General features: G+C 44.1%; 1 protein-coding gene across 1 annotated transcript in view; it reads right to left on the bottom strand.

Moving 5' to 3' along the window:
- Positions 1 to 14,348, bottom strand: part of LOC126101219 (roundabout homolog 2-like) — a 348,383-nt gene that overhangs the window by 8,826 nt on the left and 325,209 nt on the right. Inside the window, exons 19-20 of the mRNA XM_049911911.1 lie at positions 10,622 to 10,778; positions 8,933 to 9,057 (exon numbers count right to left, since the gene is read on the bottom strand). Coding sequence (XP_049767868.1) covers positions 8,933 to 9,057; positions 10,622 to 10,778 — 282 coding nt within the window. The remainder of the gene's footprint in view (positions 1 to 8,932; positions 9,058 to 10,621; positions 10,779 to 14,348) is intronic.

The raw sequence follows: 14,348 nt of genomic DNA, 5'->3' as shown, positions 1-14,348 counted from the left end.
CTGTGATGTGATTCGAACCACGCCAGGAATATTAGTAAGGATGTGTCAGAAACTTGTTCGCCAATGTGAAACTTGCATTGAGGTTTTATGGTCGTCAGTTTCAGCACGTTTTGTAAGAAACAGAACAGACGCTATGTTCGTTGTATCAGTGATGGTATTTGCAGTTAACTATACGAAATATAAATAAAAAAATTACTCAGTACTGTGATTTTATTCCTATTGTTTCCTTAAGCTCGCTTCTCCGAAGACAGGTTCGCTAACTCAAATGATTCAGCGGAGCATCCTCTGTGTCCTGTTAAATTTTTGCACAACCTTACGAAAACACCACGTATAGCCCGTTCAAAATTACTTGATAGTTGACGTCCGTCACTTTGCGCTGCAGTGTTGCCACATCGGCTATCGCTCGGTTAAAGGCGACACGAAAATACGGTGAATCATCTCACAAGTGTTGAAATGCCGTTCACGTAACGTGGAGCGATGTTGGAACGCGCTAATATGAGGTACCTATGTCGGGAACGCGAGACGCTTTTTCCACGGATGATTTTAAATGATCCATGACTGAACTGCGGCAGACAACGGGTTTTGTAACCCTGAATTTACACTCGTATCCTAACCTAACCGCAGCCTCTAGATGTGCAGTGTGTCCGAGAAAACGGCGATCAGCAACATGCGTCTGAACTATTAATCACGCTCGCTTTACTGACGGCGATTGAAGCTGACCTGTGCGAGCAAATTCAGGACAGAAATAATTGTGTTTCGGAGCTAAAAGCGAACTGCAACATCTCGCATTTGGTTCGTCAGTTGACGCTATACTGACCGATGAGCAGTCCTGGTTTGAACTTGGGTTGAGTTGGCTTGTTTTGGGGGAAGAGACTAAACAGCGAGGTCATCGGTCTCATCGGATTAGGGAAGGATGGGAAAGGAAGTCGGCCGTGCCCTCTCAAAGGAACCATCCTGGCATTTGCCTGGAGCGATTTAGGGAAATCACGGCATACCTATATCAGGATGGTCGGACGCGGGATTGAACCGTCGTCCTCCCGAATGCGAGTCCAGTGTGCTAACCACTGCGCCACCTCGCTCGGTGGTTTGAACTCATTGAGAGGCTATGGGAGACACGGGCAGATTCCGAAAAAAAGAAAAAAAACTGAAAATAGTAGTAATCAGAATCGTTTTGATAAAGGTGTAAAAATAAAATTATCAGCCGACCGGATTTGAAACCACGACTTATTGAATCTCAGCCGGTAGCTGAATGTTCAGCGTGACGGATTGTCAATCCTCTCAGCCCGGGTTCGATTCCCGGCTGGGTCGGCGATTTTTCTCTGCCCAGGGACTGGGTGTTGTGCTGTCCTCATCATCATCCTATCAATCACCCTCATCGACTGCTGGTCGCCGGCGAACAGGGGGGGGGGGGGGGAGGGCTAGCCATACGATTAAATAAATGCCTATAGAACCAGCTGCAACGATCATTTGCTGCCTTCAAAAAGTTCAGTTTCACGACATGTCGTATGATGTTTACCTACAGTAAGCCAATCTCTGTGACAACGCTGAGTATTTGAAGCCGAATCGCATCTTGGGCAACAAAATCTAGTGGTCTTTGGCTAGTGGTGAGTACGAAATGTGCATTATTTCGTTTCCATCGTTTTGTGTGTGTGGTTTTGGATATGTGTACGATGTGTGATGAATTGCGAAATAAAAGGGCCGGACCCAGGATTCACGATCCAAACACAGGACAAAGGCAGACCAGGAACTGGAAGTGAACTCACCGTTTGTTGTGGCAGTTTGGCAAAGGCGAACAGTTCGACGGTGACGTTGAGTGTTCATGTTTAGAGGAAGCCACCTCCAACATGTGAGGTGTCAACTATCAAGTAATTTTAATCAAACTATAGTTCTTGTCTAAACTGAGTGTAGTGAGAATGCTTACTATTGCAGAGAGAGCTTCCGTGGAGGAGGAGACTTCACGAACCGTGTGAGGCGGAAATTTAGATTGCGTTTCCCTGCTTTGAGGTGTCCACATCGTGACACTGTAGTTGATTTAATTCGCAAATTCATGACAACAGGTCCAGTTCATAGTTCATGGTGCACCACGAACTGGTCCGCCGACAATTTTAACAGAACGAAAGCTTACCGATATTTCAGACGTCATGTTGCGGAGTCCAGCAACTGAGGAGATTATCGCAACAAGCTGAGGTCTCTCGTACGACAGCGCAATAGTACATAACAAAAAAACTGGCGATGTATTCGTACAAAATTACTGCTGTGTAACAATAACAAGGTAGGGACCATGAGAAGCGAATACCGTATTATGAATGGTTTCAGGTATTTGCTAACCGACATGGAGTTGATGTTTTAGATGAAACGTTTTTCACTCATGAGGCTTCGCTTCACAAATCTGGCTACATTAATTCCAAAGATTCTCGAATTTGGTGATTAGAAAATGCAAAAGCCTTAAGACAAATGACATTGCACGCAGAGAAAATCGGACTGCGGGTTGCTATGATGCGAGCACGAATTATAGGACCGATCTTTTTTGATACTATCGTCACTTCCGATGTCTATTGTTCCCAGATAATTTATCCATTTGTTACCCTTCTGAATCAAAATGAGATCCGTCATTCTTTTCCCAACAACAAAACGCTACTGCTCAAACAGCACACCAGTTCCTACGACTTTTAGATAAAATCTCTGAAGACAGGTAATTACAAATGGTCTCTGGCCCCGACGTCACTGGATCTGTTTGCGCCCTACTATTTCCTTTGGCGAGCGGCTAAACCATTTGTGTATCAAAATAACCCAAAGACAATAGATGGCCGAGCGAGGTGGCGCAGTGATGAACATACTGGACTCGCATTTGGGAGGACCAATGTCCAAACCCGCGTCCGCCCATTCTGATTTAGGTTTCTCGTGATTTCCCTAAATCGCTTCAGGCAAATTTCGGGATGGTTCCTTTGAACGGGCACGGTCAGTTTCCTTCCCCATCCTTCTCTAATCCGAGCTTGCGCTTCGTCTCTAAGAACGTCGTTGTCAGTGGAACGTTAAACACTAGTCTCCTCCTCGTCCATAATAGATGAACTGAATACAACGATAATTGCTTATCAGCAAAGGATTACACAAGAAACATTGGTAAACGTGTTGAACTATGCCTTCGAGAAAGAGCAAAAGATTTCGAGCACCTCCTGTAATAATGTTGAATCCCATCTTCCAACAAAACTGCAGCCACTAGCAGTGGATCCCGGCCCCTAGCGTATACAGCGACATGAATGTGCTGCCAACCTCAAGCATCCCGCAAGGCGAGACAGGAAGATCTCGACGCTGCGGAGAGACTTTCCGGACGCACTGTACATGCAGGGCTGAGTCAGAAATGAAAATTACTGAAGTGGGAGATCCAGATGGTTAAGCTTTTAGAAAAATAAAACAGCATTTCTGGCACGAGTCGGGTGAGGCATTGGCTATTTATGCAACCGTATTTTCCAGCCTGCAGTTGGTGCAGCGGAAAAAGAGTACAGAACTGTCAGCCGAGGATCGTGAAGTAAAATCAATATACTGAAATTTTCTTTTTTATGTTATAAATTTTTAATTTACTAACACTGCAAATAGACAGATAAAATGCTCAGTACATTATACTGGTATACATGTGATAGCATGCGTACCTAATATGCTCCAAAACGCCAGAGCATAGAAACGGAAGTTTCAGATGGTCATACCTCGGGTTCTACTGGTCATAAAACGGTAGGGACATAAAAGTGTTTTGGATAGTCTTTGGGCTAGGGACCATTTGTATACCCAATAGAAAGCTCGTCTCAGTGTCACTATCCTATAGTACAGGATCAAAGTATGAATATTACACACTGCCTCCTGCTTAGGCAAATGGAGCAGATGGGTTGGTTATTCTTGCATTTGATGTTGTCTACGATGGGTCTGGTCGGACCTCTTGAGGCACGATTAGTTCATGGGCGGTTCCTCGGAAAATCCGCAAAAAAATAGTTATGTATTATATTTTCGCCGTCGCTACGGGAGCAAAATCCAGCTTAGGATTCCAACACAGGTCTACACATGGCTTTCACTCCTACGATATTTTCTGTGGTGTCACCGCCAGACACCTCACTTGCTAGGTGATAGCCTTTAAATCGGCCGCGGTCCGCTAGTATACGACGGACCCGCGTGTCGCCACTGTCAGTGATTGCAGACCGAGCGCCGCCACACGGCAGGTCTAGAGAGACGTCCTAGCACTCGCTCCAGTTGTACAGCCGACTTTGCTAGCGAAGCTACACTGACAAATACGTAAGGCCCTGATGAAGGCTGGCTGCAACGCTGGCCGAAACGTTGGCGCATTTTAAATTCTGACGATGCGGTCTGATACCCTGAAGAATTTTATTGAAGAGAAATACGCTCGCCAATTCACAACATTTTCCTTGAAGATATTCTTCATATCTTTACTCTTTTCCGAAATACTGAGATTAAAAGCTGCACTACTTGTAGACGTAAAATACGCACGTAAAATCCAATGTGAGGCGAAAACTTTATATATAAGGTGGCATAAAACGGAGAATTATGACGTAATATGTTGTAGAATTGAAGCTCAACCAACATTGTTTTGCACGTAGAATCCAGTCTGTGTAAAATTACTTTTGTGTTATTTCACTTTCACATAACTATCTAATTTTTACTGACCAATACATTTCTTTTCATATGAGTTACATGCCCGTCTGCAGTAAGAAAAACAAGAGGACTAGCGGAAAAGTGCTCCTTTCCAAACACAAAAATGAGAAAATGTTCCTGTTTATTTAAAACACTCTGACTGAGAAGTGGGGTACCAGTTGCCTCATTATACCTTCCTCAGAACCTTTAAAAAGTTTCCTAAAAGTTTCGGCGTGTGGACGTATTCGCGCTTTTTATGTTGAGAGAGAAAAAGACTGTGGTAGTGTCAAAGAGCCCGAAAATTAGCAAAGTACTGGAAGATATTAGACAGTGTTTTTGTTAAAGAAAAAGCGAAGGAGAAAGTGCCAGGATGGGAGAAAGAGAGGAATACGGTGGCATTGGAACGTAATTGACAGTGACAGAACAGTGCTAGGAAAAAAAAAGAAAAATGAAGGAGGCAGTACCACGGGGGAAGGGGGGCAGGGGAGGTAGGAGTAAAGAGAATGAGAATGTGGAAATGGGTAACAGCCAGTGATAATGAGACAATGAGCCTATGGCAATGACTACGAGGAAGACAGCGATAGTGACAGTGAGAAGAGGCAGCAGCAGTAGGAAGGAAGGAATGAGATATTCGCAGTAAGAGAGGGCAACAGGAAGACAGTGTCACTGAGAGAAGACTGTAATAGGACAGAGAAAAAGGGAGTGTGGCTGTGACACAGCTGACAATGATAGAGAGACACAGAGAGAGAATGACAATGAGGGAGGCTGAAGGGGCTAGTGAGAATGGGCAACTGGGAGTGGATAGGTATAAGCGACTTGGGGCGAAGGAGTACTGCGTGTGAGCGAGATGCAGTTACGGGAACATGTTGAAGTTAGGAATGAGCTGCATGTAAGAAACGCGCGAATATAGTCATTTATGTACCCAGCGATGGTGTATGCGAGTACTAAGTTAAAGTGGCATCCGACAATGCCTCATGTGTTTTCCCCTTTCCTTGTCTGCTTGAGTGCTTTCCGTTAACATTGCGGCAGATGAAACAGAAAAGATTACGAAGATTGTTTGTCGTGCCATCAATGGTTATGTCACTGAAAAAAGAATACAGGCACACTTAGGGCAAGGACGGAGTAGTAAAATTAGTTTCATCCTTTTCAAGGAACCATCCCCATATTGGCCTTAATCGATTTAGGGACATCGTGGTAAACGTAAGTCTGAGAGACCAGTGGGACCTGAACCTTGTTTCTCCCGAATGCATACTGATTAATAACGCCCTTGAGTCAGTATCTGAAACGGAATTCATCTGTTATAGTGTACGTTTAGCATCGCCTATCAAATCTTTTAAACGGTTCTTCATTTCTGGCGGTTATTGGTGGATCCACAATTACAAATCGTCTGACGCAATCTGTTGATTCCTGTAGTGACAGTCGAAGCACTGCTAACAAACAGGTTTTCGTAGACATTTTCCGTCAGCATTCAACAGTCTTGGTGCGTATATAACAAAAAGCCTTCCCAAATCCAATTCTCTATGTGAGATGTGTCGTATTAATTCTATCGATGTGTGAACCAACCTCACCTTTTAATATACCTTAAATCGCCGACTGTTCAGTGCCATATAGAGCGCTTTCCCCATGTCTCATCTGTCGTTCCTAATTACAAGACGTCGTTCCCTTGGACCGTTTTCGATGGGAGTACGGCCGCTTTTAGTTCACCTGCCCATTGCTTAACTGCTCAAAATGAAGAAGCAGGCTCTTCACAAACCTTCGATAGCTTTAGATAATACACTCGTTGTTGATATACCTTCCAAAACAGAGAATTTTACTATGGCACCGTCTCCTAGTTCATGCATTTGAACGGAAAAGGTAAAACACCGCTTCTCTTTCAAGCTTACACTTGTCTTACGTTCTGTGCGACATGACAGAAACAGAATATATGTGATGTCGACACCATTTCTCTTACAGATCCAAATCCGTATACCTCAACCCAAGCACACAAAGCAACCTTAAACGCATTAATAGCTGTAAAAGAAGTTCTTACTTGACATTAACTGCATGACTGGTGCCTTTCAGGTGAAGCCAGGTATGAAGAGACTTCCTGCCACGAAGTTTATATTAATTGCGGTACACAGTAAAGAGATACCGGCGGGTTTCTCGTATCTACATTGCTCTCTGTATGCCTCTGTGCGCGGCCTAATCTCTTTATTCTTCTTCTTACGGACCTTGTACCAGATGTTTACACCACTGAGTCTTAATTATACTCTCACTCAAATATTTGTTCTCTAAAGTTTCCTCACAAAGTTCTCCGAAAAGAGCATTTCCTTCCAAGGACCTCCGTGTAACTTCCCTGAGCGGCTCCGTAATCTTTCAGTTAAGTGCGAAACAATCAATAACGACTCTAGTAGCAACGTTATAAATTTTATCTACCTCTTCTGTCAGTTCGTCCTGACGAACATCGAAAATACTCGAACTAATATTGTACGAAATATCACTTGAAAGTGCTCTCTCCTTTACCACTACAATCAAAAGAAATTTAAGTTGTCGATTAACTGTCCGTAGCCATCTTTCTGTGCTCATTGCAGGTCATACATCGATTTTTTATCATTACAGTTAGTTAACTATGTAATACAGATAAATAAGTCCGCCAAATTATCATCAACACAGTACTCAAAAGGCCCGAAATTTCCCTCCTACTTAAGCGCATTCTCTCATACTTACGGACATTTACCCAAACAAGTACCTAGGTGTAGCAATTTGTAGGGATATGAAATGAAACGATCACATCGGTAAGGCAGGTGGCAGACTGCGGTTCGTTGGTAGATTACAAGGGAAGTGCAATCAGCGCCCAAAGGAAAATTCGTACAAAACATCAGATCTATCTATCCTAAAATATTGCTCAAGTTTGTGCGACCCGTACCAAATAGGACTAGCCGCGGGTATTAAACGGATACAAAGAAGGGCGGTACGAATTGTCGAAGGTTCGTCTGAGACGAAGATGCTGAAAGAAGTGAACTGGCTGACGCGTGAAGAAAAGCGGAACCTATTCCGTGAAAACGCACTTTAAAAGTTTCTAGAACCTACTGTATGAATAAAAATCGGAATATATTACAACCCCCACCCCCCCCCCCCCCCCCCCCTCCGTATTGCTTACACAGGGATAGCGAAGACAAGATTAGACTAATTACAGCACGCAAAGAGGCATTTAAACAGTTTTTCCCGTACTCCAAACGTGAATGGGAAGGCAGAAATCTCTAATAACTGGTACAACGGGACGTATCCTCTGCCTTGCGTTAACAGTGGTTCGCAGAGTTCAGGTGCACTTGTAGATGTAATCATTTATAAAAAAAAGAGTTTTCGTCATATATTCCAGTTGTTGGATTTCACCTGGATTTCACTGAACGTAACTTCTTGTAATCGTTCACAAATTGAGGAGTTCCGGACGTCGATTTATACCAGATTCTTTCCTCCTTGGTTCATCTAAATAAATAAGTAAAGAAAAAGACCAAACGAGATGTCTGAACAATGTCACTGTCCCATTAGAACTGTATCTTCCGAGGATTTAAGTACAAGTAAGTTCCGTATTTGAATAACTCTAGGCGAATAAAGAACGATTTGTAACTAAATCTGCTTGTTAATGAATAGCAGTTTGTTATAAGTGTGCATAACTGTTTGTTGTAAGTAAGGATAAATACGAGCTAATACGCTTGCGTAGGTGAGATATTATCGAAGCTTATGGATACATCGTCGGTGGTACTCTGCTGTACTCATTTACGTTTATTAAATAATTATCAATGCGTATTGTTATAAATTCTATGTATCAAGTGCGACGAACGCAAAAGCAACAGTATGAAGGGCTAATCGGCTACCGGTACTTAGTTTCATTTGTATTATTTTGGAAAAGTGAAGCGCACCTGTAAATAATACTATTTGCAAGACTAAGTATTTCGACTATTCTTGTGTAAGGTTGGAGTATTTATGATCCTCATCAGGACGGTATTTCCGATACTTGTCTGTATTTGAGATATCACACTAAATTCTCGTATCTCTGTTGACAGTCGACTTCTGTCTATCGCACTGCGTACGAAAGAGCTTTTTCCCTGACTGCGTGTCTACAACGTCATCTACCACGATTCCCGCCTTTTTCTAGCGTGCGTTGTTCTCAGATTAAAAACAAAAGTAGTCATCGGGAATTAGGAACACCAACCAGATGTTTCTACAGAAATCAGCTACCGGGTTAGAGACACAGTGGCACAGGTTTCTCGACAAGTTGCTTAAGTCAGAATTACACACAGTGCGGGTGCCGGCTTACCTGCCGCGGGAAGTTCCTGGGCTCGGTGTAGAGGCAGCCCACGTCGCCAGAGGAACAGCAGGACTCGCTGCCGCACCTCCCCCCTGCGGGGGCGTGGTCACACTCCCGCTGTTCCAGGCTGCCACCTGCGTACATAGAAAGGATGGCGGTAACACCTGGGAGGTCAGGCTGTAACAGCCTATGTAGCAAAGCGCCGGTTCTATTGCTCATAGAAATCGTCAACACAGTTATTAACAATATCAACTGTTCATCAGGAGATGTTTGCATTCGTGTCAGATGCGAGAGATTAGAAATTAATGAAAGGATACCAGTTAAGGGTTCTACCAGACAAGTGCACAAACTCTGTCCTGTGGTCTACTGCTCTTGAATACCACTAAGGCGACCGCCGAGCTTAGCGTTCCTCATTCGACGAATAGAACGCCACCAGCTGTGTCGGAGGTTTGGAGCACTTCTGTCGAAAGCCATTTCTGTGGAACCCGGGGCTTTTGCTACGATAAGTGGATTCTTGCAGCTAGTCTGTTTGTGTGCTGGCGAAGCCAACGAATGTGAAATAAAAAAACCGGGTTGTGGTGACAGCCTGAGCTGTACCTCAGCCCGAGAAAAACAATCCCTGTCCTTTCCTTTTGTGTTATCCCGCCATGTGTTTGTGTACACTTATGTATTTGTGTTCTTTCTGTCTTTATGTGTTTATCTGATAAGAGTTATGTTGTAGAATTTTTCTAATAATATGTTATTTTCTTTGTAAAGATGTTTGGACATTATTTATTCTTTCCAGAAGATTTTCACTCTGCAGCGGAGTGTGCGCTGATATGAAACTTCCTGGAAGATTGAAACTGTGTGCCGGACCGAGACTCGAACTCGGGACCTTTGCCTTTCGCGGGCAAGTTCTCTACCACCTGAGCTACCGAAGCACGACTCACGCCCGGTCCTCACAGCTTCACTTCTCCCAGTATCTCGTCTCCTAGCTTCCAAATTTTACAGAAGCTCTCCTGCGAACCTTGCAGAACTAGCACTCCTGAAAGAAAGGATACTGCGGAGACATGGCTTAGCCACAGCCTGGGGGATGTTTCCAGAATGAGATTTTCACTCTGCAGCGGAGTGTGCGCTGATATGAAACTTCCTGGCAGATTAAAACTGTGTGCCGGACCGAGACTCGAACTCGGGACCTTTGCCTTTCGCGGGCAAGTTCTCTACCACCTGAGCTACCGAAGCACGACTCAAGCCCGGTCCTCACAGCTTCACTTCTCCCAGTATCTCGTCTCCTAGCTTCCAAATTTTACAGAAGCTCTCCTGCGAACCTTGCAGAACTAGCACTCCTGAAAGAAAGGATACTGCGGAGACATGGCTTAGCCACAGCCTGGGGGATGTTTCCAGAATGAGATTTTCACTCTGCAGCGGAGTGTGCGCTGATATCAAACTTCCTGGCAGATTAAAACTGTGTGCCCGACCGAGACTCGAACTCGAGTTGTCAGAATTATCAGTGAATCCCATCACTGAAAATTAATATTTATTCCAAATTGAGAGAACGCGTCTATTTAGCTTCCCTCTAAAGCATAACAGCCCTCCAGTGACCAGTGGCGGGCTTCGTATCTGATCATTATCCAATTAATACAGAACATTTAGAACGTATACTTAGTGTTAAGTCCTTAAAGCTACGATGAGACATTCAAATACTTGAGTCGGCCCTACCTTGCGGGTTGTGCCTGCAGCAGCGCTGCGACCTGTGGTAGAAGGAATGCCTGTGGCAGTGGTGCCTCTTGTGCTGCGGGTGACACTGGCTGTACTTGTGTTCGCCGCCATTTCCGAAAGCCGTGACCGACTCACAGGCCGCTAGGAAACCTGGAAACTGCAACGAAACATCTATTTATACGCCGTATTTGGCTTCAGGTAGGAAGCATACAATTCGACACATATGATCTAAATAAGAGGTTTTATTACAGAAAAAAAAATTAAATGAACTGCCGAACAAGACATGTGACGCACCCAGACGACACAATTCTCTGTGTGTGGCAGAACGTCCACTGGGGTGCATTAATTCCGTTCGTATTTAGTACTGTTATGAGGCCTGGTAGGGTATAAAGGTGACGTAAACAGCGTGAGATGTTGAGTGACCACAGAAGGCCACGAAGATGCCATGTACTCGTCTGAGACAGCGTTATGAGCACCTGTTTGAAAGGGACCACTTTGAGGGTCTCAATTTGGTGTCTTGGGCGAATCTCGCAATGCTCAGATTTTTGGGGAATTCGTGGGTGACAGTGGATTGATGCTGGACTGCATCCTGTAAAATTTTGGGAAATTGTGGTAAGGTCTTATGTGACCAAACTGCTGTGGCATAGTAACTTCTTCACAACCGCGCCTGCTATTCACGAACAAGCAATGGACACCTTGCGACATTCTGTGTAATCTCGCATTGTTGGCCGGAGACTGGCAGCAGCCGGACGAGAGAATCACCGCCCCACGTGTAGGCTGCCGTTAACACCACCACACAAACCGTCGAGTTTGGAGAGGCGTCGTGACCGGGAAGCATGAACTGCTTATGATAGCGTCGCACTGTGCTGAAGAATCACTGTTCTGCATTACCGCGGATGACTATGGACGGCCGTCCGGTGTGGCCGAGCGGTTATAGGTGCTTCAATCTGGAACCGCGCGATCGCTACGGTCGCAGGTTCGAATCCTGCCTCGGGCATGGATGTTTGTGATGTCCTTAGGTTAGTTAGGTTTAAGTAGTTCTAAGTTCTAGGGGACTGATGACCTCAGAAGTCAGGTCCCTTAGTGTTCAGAGCCATCTGAGGCGTGGTTAATCTGGACGTATTAGGTTACACAACTATTTATTGTTCTCGAATTAATAAGGGGCTTTTCAGGGTTACTGAGGCATTATTCGTTACGTTATTAGTATCTATTCTCCTTCGCTTTCTACTAGTGCCTGATCCCGATGATTTTATTTCATTAATTTTTAGTGTTTTTCCATATAGGTTGCCTTTAAGTATGTTTTATGCGATGTCATGCCTCCTTGACGGATGCTTTTTGGAAGACAGTTTCTGACCCTTTAACATGAATTACATTATGTTTCCTCGTGAATATCACACAACTGATTTGTCAGGAGAAAAAGTGAGCCCATTTTTGAACTCCTATGCGACCAACATTTCACATGCGTGGGTAAGCCATAGGCGTGTCATCCAAAAGCATGAGGAGTGAGCGTATATACAGACGTCGTCTGCATACTGTAAGAGCTTCGACGGTGGGGCTGAACAAAGTCTCAAGGTCGGCAACGTACCGAGTAAATAGTAAGGGACTCAGTATCGCGCCTTTCGGGCGGCCGTAAGGCGATTGGTGGAGTCCATGCAATACATTGCCCTGATCGCGAATATATACGGTAAGGCAACCTACAAAATTATATATAATCCGTAAAATCACCACCGGGAGATGCAGCAGTTGCAATTTTCTGATAAGTTCTGGTATTAATATCAGCACCAAAATCTGTCTTCCAGTCATCTAGAACGTTTCCATCCCTCCAGATGTCATTAAAGATGTTCACAAGAACACGTTCTGCAACGTCAGACAAATTGTGAACCATGTAGTAGTGGAAGTGGTCACAACCGGACGATGTATCTGATGAGGACGTTAGGGCCCTGTGGAGTTCGTCGAGAGAGATATCGGCAGCGGCACCTGTCGCCACGAGATCGATGGGTTCCGGCATGACAGTTGAAGGTGCGGCAATGGCGGCAAACTCCAGATATGCATTCGCTCGGCAGGTACCGATTTCCGTTTGAGCGAGTTCACCATCGACCACACACGTCAAACAGGAGAGTGCTCAGATAGTTATTACCAGAACTTCTTCCAGAGTTTTTTTTGCGGCTCTTGAGAAAGCGCACAGTGGACGATTGCATCCGTTTGTTCTCTCGTGTGGTATGCTGTTTAAGACGACGGCAAGCCAGTCTCCGATACGCCACCAGACGCGAACATTTTGGGTCCCCCAGTGGACTAGAATGCGATTCTGCATACATTGATATAATTCGTAACCAAAACGCACCCTGCTTGCGGGGACGCCACGGTGGGGGAATTACGATAGTTGGACATCCATTAGTTCGTCATACCGTGACCAATCTGCCTGCATAACGTTCCATTTACGAGATGGCCTATAGGCTGTGATGAGCGTTATAGCGAAAGTCGTTATAAGAAAAGCGTAGTGGTTAGACAGCACAGGTTAGGGAAGAGTAGTCCATGTAAAAAACAAAGAAAGAAACGCCGAACACAGAATCAAATCGATGGCTGAGCTCCTCTTCCCAGGTAAGGGAAGTAACGTAGGGAATCTATCATTGAGGAGGATAAGATTGAACTCGTCGAGAATCTCGAAGGATCCTGTCACCCAGACTATCTTTATAGACATAATCCCAAAGCCTATTGTGCGCGTTAAAATAGCCACAAAATAGGAATGGAAGTTCCAACTGCCGAACCGGTGCATACCATTTTTCAAGGGGAATATACCACCTTGCCGGGCTGCAAAGAGCAACGATGATTAGGGAACTGAGTGCAGCAAAGAAGCTGGCCGCTATCGCTTGAAAGCTATTTATATTCTCGTGGGATATCTGTACTGAGGTGCGATACAGTCCATTATTAATGAAGACACCTCTTCGACCATCATCTCTGTCTTGGCGATAAACTTTGTACCCTCGAAAGCAGACAACAGAAATCGGTTGAAACCACGTCCCTTAGATGGCAGCCACTGCTCTCTTCCGTGTCCAAAGTGCATGCGGAAGGACACCTTTATTGGCGATCGTAGATCTTGCATTCCATTGGAGGACCCTAAAGCCTGTCACAGCTCCTAGGCGTAATTAGGGTCGTTAATACTCCATAGGGTAATACATACTTTCGATTTTTTCTTCGTTTTCTACTAATGCCTGATCCCGGTGATTTTATTTCATTAATTTTTAATATTTTTCCATACAGATTGCCTTTTAGCAAGCTTTATGCGGTATATGGCCTTCTTAACGGATGCTTTTTGGCAGACAATTTGTGATCATTTAATGAGAGTTACATTACCTTTCTCTGCATAATTTTGTGCATTCGGATTTTGAAGCTTATTTTACTTTTATAGTTGCCCAGAATAATACCACGCCGGATTGATTGTTGGCCCCTTGTATTTTCGGATAACCTGCTGATGCCCTGACCGGGCGAAATGCGTCGTTCTTAAGTTAATAAAAACATTCTGCAACCTGCTATTATTTTAAATAGCAGATTAATTATTGAGTTTGTTATAAAAGACAAATTAATATAATTCTTAATTCCTCTATTATTTTATCATTATTATGAGTATTACTATTATTATTGACAATTATTAATTCCTTAATAATTGAAATTATTATTACTGTGATTGTTGCATAAAATTTTTTATACCTTATTCTTTGTCAGATGTAAA

This window comes from Schistocerca cancellata, chromosome 9 (genome assembly GCF_023864275.1).
Source record: "Schistocerca cancellata isolate TAMUIC-IGC-003103 chromosome 9, iqSchCanc2.1, whole genome shotgun sequence".
Lineage (NCBI taxonomy): Eukaryota > Metazoa > Arthropoda > Insecta > Orthoptera > Acrididae > Schistocerca > Schistocerca cancellata.
Note: the sequence above shows the minus strand (reverse complement) of the source record. Positions and strands in the feature narration are given on the sequence as shown.